General features: G+C 33.1%; 1 protein-coding gene across 3 annotated transcripts in view; it reads right to left on the bottom strand.

Moving 5' to 3' along the window:
* The window catches only part of LOC128985438 (carbonic anhydrase-related protein 10-like), a 192,165-nt gene that overhangs the window by 22,835 nt on the left and 150,780 nt on the right, over nucleotides 1-18,550 (bottom strand). For all 3 annotated transcript variants that reach the window (XM_054404916.1, XM_054404917.1, XM_054404915.1), the window contains exons 3-4: nucleotides 13,691-13,827; nucleotides 10,435-10,626 (exon numbers count right to left, since the gene is read on the bottom strand). In XM_054404916.1, the coding sequence (XP_054260891.1) occupies nucleotides 10,435-10,626; nucleotides 13,691-13,827 (329 nt within the window). The remainder of the gene's footprint in view (nucleotides 1-10,434; nucleotides 10,627-13,690; nucleotides 13,828-18,550) is intronic.

Genomic DNA, 18,550 nt, shown 5'->3' with positions numbered 1-18,550 from the left:
AACACAACAAATATTAATCACGAATATAAGCGTAAGGAAAGATTAAAATTCAGGTATGAATATTTTCATTTGAATTACTAATATGAGTTTTTAAACCTGGTTTTCTAATTAATGAAAGGAAATGGAAAAGTTTGTTATAATATGTTTCGTTTAAGCACTCAGTAAACAGCTAAACTTCCCGTTTTCATCAAAAAGTTCATCACAGAAGTTATTATTTAAATTGAAAACACAAGGTGCAAGTTCGCTTCCCTCCTCTCCACTTCAAATAACTTGCGCTCTTCAAAATTATATTAGGGATGTCCTTATATCATTTATATTAGCGCAAAAATGTGACTTAACTTCTTAAAGTATTTTTATAAAACAGAAACATATTAAATAAATGGAATAAAAAATCTGACGAACTTAAAATCCATAAACCTTTATGTATTTAAGGTTTTTTTAAATACACAAAATACAATTTCAATAAAAATCTACATTTCAGTCGTTTGCCGTATTCGAGTTCTAAATAAATGTTTTTAAGTGATAAAACCATGCAATCGTTTTTTGTATTAAAGATGACTAAGTAATTTTATCAACATGTAAATTTATGTTACCGTATTAAAAAAGGAATAATATTTTCAGTAAAAACATTCATATTCACATCAATCTTAAAAATAAATAGTCTAGGAAAGTAACACATTTCGATAAAAAATCTTCAATCAAAGTGGAACCGTAAAAAATAAACTACCTAGTTTAGTATTAAGTATTAAACGATCATCTTAAATATACCCTTAAAATTACAGCTCAAGAGAAAATGGAGGAGGAAAAATCCGTTAGGGCCTGACGATCGCTGGTGACACTACTCAAAAGTTATCGCCATCATTACATATATACAGGGTTGGACAAAATTATGGATAGCTTCCTTAATGATTTGACGGGTTACACCAGAAAATCTAAACTCTGCATATCTTTAAATAGTTTAAAAGTGTCCCACTCTTTGGTTGGTTGTCAAAATAATGGAGTATTTTGTGGCACATAAAAAATTTTGTAGTGGAAGGTCCAATAGAGTGACATTTATTTTAAAGTTCTATACAAAACAATACGTCTCTAATTCAAGTCAGTATCACTTGGCGGTTATTTGAAAACACATCGGTAATACATTTAAGCTGGTTCGCTGAGGCTGATATAAGTTTTAAATGACCAACATTTTGTACTGGATTAGTGAGTTTAAACGTTAAAGACCTTGAATCCACCACAGAGCAATGTGAGTTCGTTTTCTATTGACGCAAGTATTATTTATTTATCATAAAACACCTTCTTGCACTGCACCCTGACTTTGCTTTATACATTTCGAGAACAAGTCAGGGCCTATAAACTATTCTTTGCAACACACAAATGTTTAAGTTCCCCAAAGAAGTTTAACCTTTTGTTGTTGTTAATTATGATGAAAAATCTTTATACTTAATGCAATCAAGGTGTAATTTGGTACATCCCTTTACTAGCCGTCCTACTTAAAAGATTTTTACGATTGAGGTGTCATTTTAAAGCTCGGAGTGACGAATTGTGATTAAAAAGGTATTGTCCTTTAGGGAATCACCTCCAGCGTTTATTTTTTTCTAGAATTATTTTTCAATGATCCAGTAATGCTAACCAACCTTTTTTAAACAATTTAAATCTTGGTTTTAATTTAACAACTAATCTTCCTGTTGAATGTTTAATCACAGTCAAGTACTAAACAAGAAAGAAAATACCTAAAGAAACCGGATTTTAAATAGGCGCTTGTTGGATAATGGTTGCCTGATTGAGGTAGGCAAATCTCTTTTTTATGATGTAGATTTAAAATGAACAATTTTTTTAAAATTAAATATGTATCCAAGTTTAACCGTATTAAACAAACATAATCTGTAAAAATAAAAAGAATATAACATTATTCGTTTTGTCTTGGATTTGGTTGGGGGGGGGGGGGGCAATTGTGTACAGTTTCCATCGTGTTTGCAATTATCATTCAACTCATGATAATGTGACGCCACAAAACATAAACTAAAAAAAGAATAACCTTATCAAATTATGAAGATTTTTACACGTTTAAATAATGCCTCTTCGATAACACGCTAGAATTCGCCCACAATAGTTACATTTAGAGGGTTGTGTCAGAAGTGTAGAGGAGAGCAAACAATCAGAGTTACTGTGTTGTTTGCCGCTGCGACGCCAGCGCTCCTGGTGGTGGGAGTTGCAACTAAGTGACGCGGGCGTCCCGACTTGAACGTTCAAACTTTAGTACGCGACGCTCCACCGAGCCGTCAACAAGAAACATCTGTTAAAGCTATGTTCCTATATGGCGAGATACTACGTCAAATGTGTATATTATGTTTCTAACCTATGTATAAAACCTTAACAATGTCACGTAATATGAATTAGTAAATGAGTTTTCTTGTGTTGAGGTTTGGAGAGAGCGATTCTACTGGGTACGGTCATTATGTTTGAAAAGCTTCCCCGAAGTCTGAAGCTATTCATGTGTATTTTTCCTTGTAATCATCGTTAAAAGGTGTTTTCCAACAACAATCAATAGCGAATAACAAAAATCTTCATATTTTCACATCGTGTTTTGTATATTTTGCATGTTTCTGTAGTTCTGCAACCTTAATTTCGTCGTACGTGAAAGTAGTGATTCAAAATTAGTCGAATTAAATTAAATTTTTATTAACCTCCAACCTTTTAAGCCGTTATCATTTTTCTCTCCTCCAGGGGGACGGACCACAAGGAGTAAGAAGAAAATTATAAATGCAAGCATAGGTTGATAAAAACACATCAAATTAAAGGTCTTTACTATGAAATAAAATGCCCCATTTTTTTCTCAAACGGACAACCGAGTCAAAAATGGCAGCCGTTCAAAGATGCATTGAATCTGCCGTTTTGAATCTTTGAACGGCTGCCATTATTTACTCAGTTGTTTTGAGCTCAAATTTGTGGCATTGTATTCTAATAATTGAGACCTTTAATTTGATGTACATATCGTTTTATGCTTACGTACGATTTTTTCCAACTTCTATCGGCCGCCTCACTGAGAAGGTAGCTTTTATAATATAATGCGTCTTTGAAATTCTGTCTTTTTTGAACCATTTGTTCCGCTTGAGTTCAAATTCGCGGCATTGCATTTTACAAGTAAACACTTTTAATTTGATGTGCATATCCACCTATGCCAGTCCCCCTGGAGGAGAGGAAAACTGATAATTGCTTTAAAGGTAGGTTTTTATGGTAAATATTAAGTACAAAACTGTATCTATGTTGGTTTAAAAAAATATTAATCCGTTCCGGGACTTTGTTAACACAATTGTATTTATAAATCAAAGTTAATGATACTTTAGCACTGGGAAGCTTAAAAATGTCCATCACCATAATCCAAATATAACCTCTGAAGACAGCTATTAGCACGAGCTCTGTAGATTTAAATGAACTTGAAATTGTGTAATTTTACTTTTATTACTTGATTTTTATTTTGTAATGTGTTGATAAAATGAATTTCTACCTCGGAAGTAACCGCATTTCAACCTCTTGAGCTAGCTAAACATAACAGTCCATACAGGCGTTTTGTTAAAAATAAAGCTTAAAGACAATGCATGTACTACTGTTGTAGTCATTTTTAATTAATCTATTCAAACAACAACTTAATTTTTAAGAATTTATATTTTTTGCATAAAATAATTATGCAAATTCACATTTAGTACAAATTTCAATCGTTTTCATGAATACACACATGCAATGTTTCGATTATTTTATATTAGGTAACATTTATAATTTTACCAATGATTTTATTCACATTGCATTCTTGAGGATCAATTAATTAACCCTTTAGTTTAAATTACATCACTTGCCTCAACGATCCCACAATTTCTTTTCTAAATGTTGCTTAAAAAATATACAGAGAAGATATTTTTGTTCGAGAGTACACTAATCAAACATCACTGCATGTGTAAAGATTCTTTAACATGAAAAATATCGTTCATCGCTTCTTAGATTTTAACGATATGAGAGAAGTAATCACTACTTCGTAACTAATTAAAGTGGTACATAATTCATATCCAGCAAGATAAGTGGTACATAGTTTACTCTTATGGTTAATGAGGCTTCATATTCTGAAAGATAAGTTGTACATAGTTTACTCTTATGGTTAATGAGGCTTCATATTCTGAAAGATAAGTTGTACATAGTTTACTCTTATGGTTAATGAGGCTTCATATTCAGAAAGATAAGCTGTACATAGTTTACTCTTATGGTTAATGAGGCTTCATATTCAGAAAGATAAGCTGTACATAGTTTACTCTTATGGTTAATGAGGCTTCATATTCAGAAAGATAAGCTGTACATAGTTTAATCTTATGGTTAATGAGGCTTCATATCCAGAAAGATAAGCTGTACATTGTTTAATCTTATGGTTAATGAGGCTTCATATCCAAAAAGATAAGCTGTACAGAGTTTACTCTTATGGTTAATGAGGCTTCATATCCAGAAAGATAAGCTGTGCATAGTTTAATCTTATGGTTAATGAGGCTTCATATCCAGAAAGATAAGCTGGACATAGTTTACTCTTATGGTTAATGAGGCTTCATATTCAGAAAGATAAGTTGTACATGGTTTACTATTATAGTTAATGAGGCTTCATATTCAGAAAGATAAGTTGTACATGGTTTACTCTTATGGCTAATGAGGCTTCATATTCAGAAAGATAAGTTGTACATGGTTTACTCTTATGGTTAATGAGGCTTCATATTCAGAAAGATAAGTTGTACATGGTTTACTCTTATGGTTAATGAGGCTTCATATTCAGAAAGATAAGTTGTACATGGTTTACTCTTATGGTTAATGAGGCTTCATATCCAGAAAGATAAGTTGTACATAGTTTACTCTTTTGGTTAATGAGGCTTCATATTCTGAAAGATAAGCTGTACATAGTTTACTCTTATGGTTAATGAGGCTTCATATTCAGAAAGATAAGCTGTACATAGTTAATCTTATGGTTAATGAGGCTTCATATCCAGAAAGATAAGCTGTACATAGTTTAATCTTATGGTTAATGAGGCTTCATATCCAGAAAGATAAGTTGTACATGGTTTACTATTATGGTTAATGAGGCTTCATACCCAGAAAGATAAGTTGTACATAGTTTACTCTTTTGGTTAATGAGGCTTCATATTCTGAAAGATAAGCTGTACATAGTTTACTCTTATGGTTAATGAGGCTTCATATTCAGAAATCCAACCCAAGAATTCCACCCGGTCCGATAACCGATGCAGCATTATTCAACAATGGTTAATGAGGCTTCATATTCAGAAAGATAAGTTGTACATAGTTTAATCTTATGGTTAATGAGGCTTCGTATTCAGAAAGATAAGCTGTACATAGTTTACTCTTATGGTTAATGAGACTTCATATTCAGAAAGCCACCCCAAGAATTCCACCCTGTCCGATAACCAATGCAGCATTATTCAACGCTCAGGGAGACAACAAAGACATTGTTCCGAGCCTGGGTAATTATCGGGTATTGGCTTGGTATTTAGCAGCTGATTAGAGAATAACGACTTTTGCTTCGAGGATGTTTAAAAAAAATAAATTCCTTTTCTGTTTCAGATATAAAATGCTATTTCAATAAAAATAACTAAAACTATTTATAATACTCATTTCCGAATGTCATTACGGATCAATAATAAAATATTTAATTTTGTCTACTGTGAATAATAAAATGAAAACAATATGTCTTGGACTATTTTGGTTATTTTTTTACCTTTTGAAATTTAAAAGGAGACTCCCTTGTTTTCAGTATGGTAATGCGTAAAAAAAATACCTATTTATTTAGTTTTACTAAAAATTGCAGTGGAAAATTATTTATCAAATATAAATAAATGTCTTTCCATATATACTTACTTATATTCCACTTACCAGTAAAAATAAATAGTTTAAATCAATTAACTCGCTTAAAACCAAATCGTTCTTGAAACTAGAATGTTATTCAAAGTTGCTGATAAAGTTGTTGTATGAAATTATATCTTAATACTAAAATCCTAATTTCTTATCATGGAGAACGTATCAAAGACTGCCTAAATAATTAAATAACAGCTTTATTAATCGATATTGTATTCTACGTAAGCAGTAAATTGAAACATTTCAGACTATTGATCTCTAGTTGAAAGAGAGTGTTATTGAAAAAATATAGTTCGATTATGCAGCTATTTACAAACACCCAACTTGTCACAATATAGTTCATCATCGTCACAAGATATGAAAATCAAGTAACTCACGTCGCAAATCACAACCTCAACATCAACACTCTGACACAGGTCGCTCAGGGAGTTGGCTCGCTTGATCTGAGCATTGCAGCTCCGAGTTGTATAAATATGTCTTCCTCAGGGACATGAATGTTACAATATGCATCATAGATTGCTAAGAGGGTTCAGCGAAAACCTTTTTGAAAATGTAAGCTTCTTCTCTTATATAGAGGATGAAACTAACAACAATAGTAAATAGAAAAATAATAGTATTTCCCAATTTATAATATTATTGTATGGATACATGAAACATGAAGATGTACAGAGTCTTTTATTATAAGGAAAGTGCTTATTAATTAAAAAAAAGGTATCACTGTTAAAATTATCAAAATGAATAATCAAAAGTAACTATAGGATATTAAGTTATAACATGTATTTAAAAACACACAAATTGTTCATAATCGGCACACACTAGTGGGTACTAAAACAACGTTTAGATTTGAGTCAATCTATTTTTATTTAATTTTTTGGTCTGAACAAGAATTTATTTACAACCATTTTTTTTACTAATGTTAAAATGTTCAATTTTTCTTCTTGAAAACTTTTGAGCCAAACTTAAGACGTGAGTCTAACTATCTAAAAAACAAGAATATAGATCTCGAAAGCGATATGAACTTCTCTTTCATCAAAATCATACAAAGTTAAAATATTGTTACTCTGCTTACATAATAATTTTTGAAAATATGGATTGCAATTCCTTTTTGAAGGCCCTATCACTAAACAAAGTGAAAATACTCTAATGAAATTAAAAATAATGGCCATAGTTTAGAGAGAAAGTAATATAAAAACCCTCGTACATCAGTTGATGTCCAAAAAATGTACAGGAAAAAACTTCATTCAAATTTTGAGAATTTTACTGCAAATAGATTCCAATTAGAAAATTGTGTATGCAAAGAAAAATTTAAGTTATGCAATTTTTTGTTTTTAAATAATTCTGTTTTCATAAAAAACTTCATATAAATACATAGGCTATATAAATACATAGGCCTACAAATATAAAAGCTATCTTCAAATCCAACTGCCCAAAACAATTTTATCAAACTCGCCGAGTATTAGAGAAAGAACATAAAACGATAGCAATTTATAAAAGGAAATAGGCTCTTTGAAGAGAAGAAATCTAATAGTAATCTAATAGCGTAGAAAAGCTATTCCATGCTATCTGTTCTATCAGGAAATGATATTATTGGTTCATATAATATCGAAACAGGTAATTCCACAAAGCTGTTCTCGGTTGACGATATTGCGGCAGTAAAAGCACCGCCCCAGCAAGCGTCCGATAAATTCCACCGGCTTTGTATCAAAATACCCTAATCAGATTATTTAAATTTCTCTCATATCTTCCTTTTACTTAAGAATGCTGGTATTCTAGCCCCGCTTAAATATTTTCTCAGGAAAATTATTAAGATGTTGTGAATTTTGTTCTTTTAGTTATTTTCGCGAAGGTTTTATCAGTAAATAACAAAATTTATTTATTTAGTATTAAACTGTACATATATCCGTTTATTTTAGGATTTAGGAGCAAAAGTAATTGCCTATATAGTAGTTAAACTTGAAGATTATATTTTTTTTAAAGTTAATAGTTTGACAAAAGGTGCCACTATCGACTTTTTTATTTGAAATCATGGTGAATTCAAATTTATTTTTTAATAACGCAACCTGTATGATTATTTGTATGTTACGCACAACTTTCTCGCGTATTCTGAAATCAGAAATTTCTGAAATAAATTAAATTTTATGGGGGATGAATTACTTTTGACTGAAAGTAACTTAAATTTTGCATACATTCAACACTACACCTTGATAGATTAAGGCCATTCTTACATTTTTTTATATAAATCACTGTTACACGTAAATTGTACTACTGCTTTCCAATTAATACAAAAATCCATTACGGTTCTTTTGTCTTGCACAGACAACCAAAAAGCGGATATTTGATTCGTTATTATTCATAGTTAGATTATAGTGGACTAAATAAATCAAAATTCATACATCATATGATACTCGTGTACAATTAAATGGTATACCTCTCTGTATTTGAAACCACCCTCAATTATTGAATCACTGTTTAGCAAATAATTCATGTTTAATACTTGAACCTTAAATTAACTTACTTTCAACTGTTAAGTAAATATTTCAAACAAAAATAACATTTAGTGTTTAATTCACGAGGTGAGTTTGCCAGTTGGAGCCTAGAGCCGATATCGATCTCCAAAGTGGCACCCAGGCCAGCGCCGGAAACCGGCCCATTTCCGTCAGTCTGGTGATATAAAGTCACCCGGCTTATTCTGCCAGCTTCCCGCCCGCCACCGTCTTTTAATCAAAAGAAATGTTTGGATTTCTTTCCCGAAGCAATGAAATTCTGTGACGAAATGGAAATGGCGTTTTTTAGTGAAGATTTGTGTATTTAGTCAACAATATTTAGTGTTTCGCAAGGGAAGGTTTTGTTAGGGACTGTTATAGGTCCTGTTAAAAGATCTTTAGAAATCCTTTTACCAACACTTTAATTGCCCAATAGCATACTACATCTTGAAAAACACGTTCTGCTTAAGTGGTTAATACAAAATAAAATGAATATGTCTTTGGTTAATAATTTTATTTTCTGCCATATATATTGAAATAGAAAGATCATACATTTTTATAAATCGTCGAATATAAATAACTCGAAATCTCTTTTAGAACTTTAATTGTCTTAGCATTTTTAACATTAATAATAGTTAACATTTTTTACATAATTAACAAATTAACAAATTAACATTTTTTAATAATAGTTGGCCAAGAACGATTAATGGGATTGCAATAGTTTGTTAATTGATTCTTACTGATAAAAGGAATCTATAAGGCTCATAAACATAAACTCCTTTAATATAACTAAGATACTGAGGTAAATAACTAATGTAATCTGGTATCGTTAAATGATATCTTGCTCATTAAATGATATAGGATACATAACCAATGTTCCAAGTGGTTTAGCCAGCCTAATATGAAATCAAGCTATAAACTTTAAACAAACAAAAAAGTTACTGTGCCGAACAAATTAGGATTCATCATAAACTATCTGTCAAAAGTATCCATTTGGTTAAAAACCAAAATCTAATCAATGGGAAGGCAGAGTCCGTATCAAAGTAGACCTCTTACATTGAATATAAATTATTCTATTTATTTTTTAGTGTTAGGTTTCTTAGCTCATTGCCAAATCAGAAGTATGCTTTTTGTGTTTTAGTTTGAGTGTGAATAAGACATTTTACAGCCTAGTACCATAGGGTATTTATAGGAATGATCTTTGGATGCGAAACTCCCTGTGGTCAGGATTAACGTCTGCACTAGTGAGTACTACGACTATCCGCAGTACTATCCTGATAATTAGACAACCATTTTAACAATGAAGCTTAGTAATGTACCATATAATACCATATACCATATACATACCATATAATGTATTTGACGATTGAGATGTACATTGTATTTGTACCCAATTCATGAATAAAATATGTCTATGTCTATGTCTATGTCTAATGTTATTTTTTCAGAGTTGCTTTAAAGTGTAACATTTATTGATGTCGGTGATCCCATCTTTTGAGCTGTTTTTATATGTATATGTGGTCTTTGACCTAGGGATGAATTGTTTCATAGTTAAATAAGTGTGTGAGTTAGTTAATTTAAGTTATTCTTAAGTTACTCTGTATATAAGCTTGTAAATCAATATGTAACAATAATGATTTTCTGATTTTCTTTCTGAATTAGACCTATTTGTAAATTAGAAGTCAAAGATGTGGTTCGGATTCCAATATAAACTATAAGTCCCTTATTTGGCATTGTCAGTACGGGCTATTAACAGTCCTGTCTAAGGAATAAGTCGGCCTTAGTAACAAGACTACAAGATCACGTCACTTATCCTACACTCATCTCCATTCATAATTGGTTTAAAATACCTGCCTTCGTTTTTTGTTGGTGCCATTTCAGTTAAAAGTTTTATAACAGTATCAAAGGTATATAATTGTTCAGAAACACAACAAAAACGCTGTCCCCTCGATTAGGATGATTAATGAATGAGAGCGTGTCCTTAATTACTGGCCTAGCTTTCATTCACTTATAACCGTGCAATGTTACAATAGGCTACAATAGTGCTAAACCTCACCTCCCCCGGGAATGTGTAGCCGTGGATGCGGTGCTCCGAGCCGTGCTGGTTCTGGATGCCGTAGTGGAAGAAGAACTCCTCGAACTGGTAGCGATAGGCCAGAGGTCCTCCGGAGATGTTGACGTGTTGCTTACTGTCTCTGTCTACACGGAACACGAGCGACTGGCCTGTGTTGATCAGCGTACCACTTATCTGTAATGACATCCGATAAAATAAGTTGAAATGTTTGTGAAAGTGGACTACAGGATAAATTATACTTAATGTTATCAACTTATTTTGTTTAGTGAGTCGGTTCGGTGGCTCAGTTGGTAGCGTCACGGACTTCGGACCCAAGGCAGCGATGTCGTGGGTTCAGATACTGGTCACTGCCGTAAACATTTTATCAGTACAGTTCACCTTTGTACCGGCTCACCCCTTGCATTGCTGGATACGTTCCACGCACGGGCAGTTAGTCTATGTGGACGGGCAAATGCAAGGTTAAAAAAAAGAAAAAAATTACAATAAAACTTTTAAAGGTTATAATAAAAAAAGGTTTTTTGGAGGAGTATCAAATCAAATATATCATTCAACTTTACTTTCTTACGCTAACTTAACTTCTGTCTCACTGTCGAGTGTGACTAAACAAAGGATAAATATATTAATACGTATTTAATTAAAGTTGGCATGATAAATCTACCAATAAAGATTTTTAATTTACAGTTTTCTTACAGTTTTGTTTTTAGATCCGACCAACTTTTTGAACATATAAAGGACTAGCTGTAACCCGCGGGCTTTGCCCCGTTTAACTTCTTAATTTTCAAGATTATCTCGTTCGCATGGCTCAATCACGTCCTGGTTGAAGTTTGTTCGCTACGCTCACTCACCTTTGGGTTGGAGCTCGTTCGCTACGCTCACTCACCGTTAGGTTGGAGCTCGTTCGCTGCGCTCACTTGCCTTCAGGTTAGCTCGTTCGCTACGCTAACTCGCCTCCAGGTTGAAGTTCGTTCGCTACGCTCACTCACCTTTTGGTTGCAAATTAGCTGTTGTCATAAATGTAAAAGAAATAATAGTGCTGCACTCTGTTGGTAATCCTTGTAACTTTAATGCTATTGGACATCACAGAACAGAACCAACTTGTTTAATTGAAACAGCTGTTAAGATTCAATAATTCCATTTCTCATAAGGTTAACATGGGAAACTCCAGAGCCACTGGGGCGGAGCCCGAAAGGATTTTTGAAATAAGAATATGCCTATATGTTAATCGGGAATGTGAGCTATCATCATGCCAAATTTCAGCCCAATCCGACCAGTATTTTTCGCGTTCACTTGTCACAAACATACATCCATACATCCATACATCCATACATCTAAACTTTCTCATTTATAATATTAGTAGGACTAGCTGTAACCCGCGGGCTTTGCCCCGTTTAACTTCTTAATTTTCAAGATTATCTCGTTCGCATGGCTCAATCACGTCCTGGTTGAAGTTTGTTCGCTACGCTCACTCACCTTTGGGTTGGAGCTCGTTCGCTACGCTCACTCACCGTTAGGTTGGAGCTCGTTCGCTGCGCTCACTTGCCTTCAGGTTAGCTCGTTCGCTACGCTAACTCGCCTCCAGGTTGAAGTTCGTTCGCTACGCTCACTCACCTTTTGGTTGCAAATTAGCTGTTGTCATAAATGTAAAAGAAATAATAGTGCTGCACTCTGTTGGTAATCCTTGTAACTTTAATGCTATTGGACATCACAGAACAGAACCAACTTGTTTAATTGAAACAGCTGTTAAGATTCAATAATTCCATTTCTCATAAGGTTAACATGGGAAACTCCAGAGCCACTGGGGCGGAGCCCGAAAGGATTTTTGAAATAAGAATATGCCTATATGTTAATCGGGAATGTGAGCTATCATCATGCCAAATTTCAGCCCAATCCGACCAGTATTTTTCGCGTTCACTTGTCACAAACATACATCCATACATCCATACATCCATACATCTAAACTTTCTCATTTATAATATTAGTAGGAAGTAGGATTTGAATAGCATATGCTATTCCTTTTTATCAAGAAGACATGAGATTATTTAAAAATAATGTATTAGTTGTAATTGATTTATTATTGAAAGAAGATAATTTAATTAAAATCACCATTTGAATTAAAATAACTATGTCGACGGGAAAATGTAGGGTTAAAAGAGGCCGCAAAATAACTTAGATTTTATTCAAATAAAGTTCTATTGTAATTTGACTCTTTTATTAATTTGGTATGGTGTATTGATGGATACTTAAAAGCTCTTTAATACTAAATAATCTAAGGATAATCATTATTTTTACCTTATAAACAAACTGTAACAAATAATATACACTACTTAGAATCGATAGCCTACGTGAAAGAGTTTATTTTTATTCTATTACGAAACCTTTTGTAAACAAATAACAAAGAAATTAACGAAAATTTCACTGAGTACCGAGAATCGTGAAATTATCCATACTTTTGCATGATGCGCTCAAACCAATCAATCAATAACAAATAATCCTGAACACAAGCGTGTGTACGGACAAACTTTTATTTTCGTCCGAGGATTTTTAATTATTTGTTAAATATGTGGTATTTGGCTACGAAAATTCGATTGGACTCACAAGGAAGGGAAAAATCCTGTTTCCGCCCTACAGCCCTTTAAAGTGCCTATGTTATCGTCAACATATTATGTAGCTGCAGTTAATAAAAACAGCTGATACTCATCTATTTATAAAGATGTATTAAAATGCCTTCTTTGTATCATCTAAAATGTGTTCATATTGAATGCAATGCATAATAAATATCTTTAATTTAGCTCATTGACTTAAGTCTTAAGACTTAACTACAACAAACATTATATTATTTCTATAAACTATTATAGTCTATTATACTATTTCTATAGTGGTCAAATAGTTATCAAAACAATCTGTTATATCTCCTTCCCTGTTAATATTATGAATATTTATTTTCACTAATTATTTATCATATGGTTTTATTTTTGTTGTTGTCATAGTGTAATATGAATTTTGAAAATAGAAGTGTGAAATTAAAAAGATTAGTTTTTTTTCTTCTTTCCACTTGAAGAAGAGGTAGGTGTGTAGTATAAATTAACACAATCTATAACTAAAGCAGTAATTTAAAAGACTAACTGTATCTTTGGTTAATTCATCATTTTGTGATAATAGTAAGTGACTTAGACAATAAATTTACATTTTGCCCTAATTTATCTTAGGAGTTGATGGAGGGTCACCACACATCGTCTACCTTGTGTTTGTCGATGTCCAAGTGTCTGAGATGAGGATCAAACAACAGCTTGTGAGGTTCCACATTGATGGGTGATTGTCGTCTTCCTTTGTTGCACAAACTCCACTCAGGGTTGATACGCCCCCAATATTCTGGTCCTGAAACACAAGTACGTAACCTTTAAAGAAGCCCAGCGTACACGCGTCCTTTAATCACTTCAGGGTGGCTGAAGATTTACTACTTATGACTATATTAACAATAAATTTAATTAAACATTGTCATGACTTTTTATGGTGTTAGAGAACAAATAAAAGTGTACATTTAAACAATGAATACTCCCATTTATGATGGAACATGTTAAACCTCGACATATGTATTTGCATTTATAACATATTTTTCTTAATCCAAAAGATACATTATGAATAGATTTTGGAATAATGTCTTTTTGTAAAATTACCAAGAATATCTAAAATGGAAACTTTCAATTCATATAGAGTCTTTGGAATCCTTCCGTAAACCTCTTCTCTTCTCTTGCCCATACCCACGTAAAGATACAGGTCGTAAAGTCTGGGATACGCGCAGACTAGTGGTATGGACTATCTCATAAAATTTATTTACATGTAGCCAACAAACACAAATGAATGTTACATTTAGCCAATCTCGATTTTTTTTTTTTTATGCCACTTTCAAACAGTTAATTATGACAATTTCGTATTGTTTTTGCATTAAGAGAGGCCTCTCCACCACCTCTGGACCTGCGCAATAGACTGCTACACTTCATATTGTGAGGCAATTTTTGTCCTTTCCTCAATACTCAAAACACCAGCCACAATAGCAAACTTGGAACCTTCGATCAGTTTAAAATATGAACTGTCATCAATGGCATCGAATTAGCTTCAAGCAGTTGAGAATATGGGCCATAAACCTATATGGTGTTTTGGTGATGAACATTTAAAATTAGGTACATACTTTTCAGCCACCATGTATATCAAGTGGTTTAAATGTAATACGTATGACATTTTGCAAATTTCATAAACGTTTCCAAAATAATGTGTTAAAAAAAATATCTGCGGTCATTGAGCATCACTGCTAAAACATTCGGCAATTTTAATTGTGAGTTACACAATGAGTGTAAATATTTTTTACACATTAGCTTAAAAATAAGTTTAATCCCTTATTTATGGACCAATTTTCTTAAATTTGGCTCAGTTAGAATTTTAATATTTTTTTTAAAATAGAAAACTGCTACTGTAGTTTTGTTTACATAGGCAGCTTTCTATGCTATACAAGTTTTAGATTTTGAACCGCTCCCATTTTACAAATAAACATGATTAAAAATGATATTTATTAAATAAAATGGTTTATATTAGCTGTCCGTCAGTGATCCTATTGTTGTCTTCACTGACGTACAGGTAATATAAACAATTTCATTCAATAAATGATCCTGGGCCACTAAGCACAATGATATTTATTCTCAAAACAGGGCTTACAGTTATTGTATTATGTATCAAATTTCAATTTTTTTTATTTATGTTTGTCTTTTGTCCAGGAAAGATACCTACACGTGCACACTCTTTATATTTCTCATTATCTCATATTATATCAGAATATCATAGAAGTGCATATAAACTGGATCAACAAAAATTATCAGTTGTTTATAGCTTCCACTAGTACCATACTTTCACGGACCTTTTTCAACAGTAAACTGTTAGACTGTATCTAACTTAACCTTTAAAATTAATTCCATAATGCGAAATAAATCAATGTAACAATGTAAATAAATGTCCAGACCAAAATAAAATACCGGTCCCATATATTAAAAAATATTATGGCCAATGCCAAGATAAAGGAAACTCCTTCAATATTGTGTGATATGTTCCAGACTGGGTTCAAAAACAATAACAAATGCGAATCAGAGAATACATCGTCTGAGTGTTGAGTCAGCAAAATATCGCAGCTCGATTGTATACAATCACATCAGTTCTGATGGCAAGAGCCAATAAACCAGATTGTGAGTGGACCTTCACGCCTGGTGGAATTCTCTCACTCCCTTCCTAACGGCTTTAGATTGTGCGCTAAATCTCAATCCCGTCAATAAGGAAATACTCGGAGAACCTAACGTATTCCAAATTTATTTAGGATAGCATTGTTATCTGGGATTTATTTAGAAAGAAGGTTTAACTAAGAAATCCGTTAGCCAAAATTAGTACAACTGTTAGCTGTTTTATTTTTTAATACTACGGAGCCAGTACTCTTTGCTTCTTCTTTGCTAAATATTAAGTTTTAGAAGTGTATACGATGTTGATGATTCTCTTCCAACTTCTTAACACAATTAATTATTATTCTTGGCAGAATAAGCTGTTTTTAATTTTAGTTAAGGAATGGACGATAACAAATACATGATTAACTTGTGAAATACAAGAGTAAAGGTGGTAAATACGTTCAGCAGTCAACCTAGTTGTCTCGGGAATCAGGGAATTTTTGGTCATCCAAAATACAATTTAAAAAGTAGTCTTGATAAATTAAGTACAATTATAAAATAGGCATTAAAATGTATACTCGTTTACATCGCAAGAAGCGTGAACGAAATTTATGATTTCAACATGGAACGGAAAATTACTTGTGAATATTAGGGTATTGTTATTGAAGATACAATAACTTTTTCGGTAATATAACACATACAAGAAGTAAAATTCATACAAAATCGACTGGGGTAGTTGTATTCATTCGACGACTTAATTTGTATTTCTAGTTTATCTAGGTGACCTCTCATTTCCTTCAATCCGAAATCAGCTTAGAATCGTTAATAAATAATCAAAAATTTCAGATTATTAATTTCAAATCATAGTTATTCTTTTTTTTATGTTGCTTAAAATTGTGGTTTTTTCGATTACTGCATTAATTACTTAAATTTACATGCAACCATCTGAGTTACACTATAACAAGGTTTTGTAACTAAAAGTTTTAAGGTGTATTTTGATTTGATATTTTATTCAAACATTTAAACAGCTGATTGATACGTATGCAAAAGTCTTAGACAGAATCGTTGTAGGTTAGACGTATAGAGTAATCTGTAATTTACAGTTCTCACACGAGCTTATCAAACAGCTGACAGAAACTGTTCTCATGTAATTACTTATCAATCTCTGTACAAGAGTGAGCGCGCCTCAAGCAATAAACTTACATGCAGAAGACCAAACTTAAAATTCATTTCTCCCAAAAATAGTAAAATGTTTACTAGGTTTCGTAGGTTTAGTCAATACTTTATCTTGAATATCTTGAATATTTATCTTGAATTTTAATGGAACAAGGTCAAAGAACACATGTTTGAACAACGGAATTACTAAACAATCATTCTGTTCTGTTTGGTGAGTCGATGGGCTTTGGTCCCGAGGCGTTGCTATCGTGTGTTTGGACCTTGGTACCTGCCACTATATTATATCAGTATTGTTTAACTCTGTGTGCCTACTGTCGCAGCTCACCACTTTTCATACGATCCACGCAAAGGTATGAGGCATATGTGGAGGGGCAAATGCAAGGTTAAAAGAGACCGCCAACATCGTTATTAAAAATAAAAAGGGAATAAGTGAATTTAAATGTAATCGACACGTAATAGTTATATGTGAAACTAGTGTGCGAAGTGGAACTTTGCAGCACATCAGAGAAATGTTTACGCACGAGCCGCAGCCGAGTGTGAAAAGTTTCTTGAGTGCAGCAAAGGCAATAAGAACTCGTGTTACACATATTTGATTTTTTTTTTAAGAGGTTGGCGGCCTCATTTAACCTTGCATTCGCCTGTTCACATAGACTAAGCGCCCGTGCGTGGATCGTATACAGCAAAGCAAGGAGTGAGCCGATACAGTACAAAGGTGAACTGTACTGATAAAATGTTTACGGCAGTGACCAGGAACCGAACCCACGACATCGCTGCCTTGAGCCCGAAATCCGTGACGCCATCGACTCACCTACATATACATTCTTCCTACAGTTATTATAAAGCATCTATATATACATACTAGCTGTACCCGCGGGCTTTGCCCCGCTTAACTTCATAAGTATTCGCATGGCTCAATCACGTCCTGGTTGAAGTTCGTTCGCTACGCTCACTCACCTTCAGGTTGGAAATCGTTCGCTGCGCTCACTTGTTTTCAGGTTAGCTCGTTCGCTACGCTTACTCGCCTCCAGGTTGATGTTCGTTCGCTACGCTCACTCACCATTTGGTTGCAAATTAACTGTTGTAATAAATTGAAAAAAAGTCATCTCTTTTATTGTTCATAATACTTTGATAAAGATTTTTATGTTTTAATATTTAACATTGGAGAATGTAAACGTTGTTGAGTGCACAGGTGTGCTGCGATTGGGGTTTAATACATTTGGACTTATTAAAAAGTAAAATAGTTTTCTGTGCTGCACTCTGTAGAAACACTGTGGCACTATTTCAAATCATGACTAATGCTAATACAGAATGTTGTGATTATTCAAACCTACAAAACAGTTGGTGAAAGTAAACATCTGCTTTTAAATTATATTCATTTGTAAACATTGTGGATCAAAAAGTCTGACATTGGCCCACTTAAAACCCTCTATGGCAGAGCCCTTTTGACGGATCTGCACCAAACTTCACTCGAACCATCCTTGAAAGATGCTTAACAATGCCTGAAAGTTTTATTACAATCTGTCTAGCGGTTTCGGAGTCCATAACGTATATACACACATACACACACACATACATACATACATAGTTCCTCTTTTATAGATATTATCTATACTTATTTAATACGCAAGCAGGATTTTTGTGACAATTACTCCTCTGAAACTACTGAACCGATCGACATGTTTTTGGTGTCATTGGAAAGAGCGTAACGTGAAGTTGTGCAGGAA

This window comes from Macrosteles quadrilineatus, unplaced genomic scaffold (assembly GCF_028750875.1).
Source record: "Macrosteles quadrilineatus isolate MER2022 unplaced genomic scaffold, UCM_ALF_1.0 Scaffold_2__2_contigs__length_208266976, whole genome shotgun sequence".
In the NCBI taxonomy this organism is placed as follows: domain Eukaryota; kingdom Metazoa; phylum Arthropoda; class Insecta; order Hemiptera; family Cicadellidae; genus Macrosteles; species Macrosteles quadrilineatus.
The sequence above is the reverse complement of the archived record's forward strand: the minus strand, read 5'-3'. Positions and strand labels throughout refer to the sequence as shown.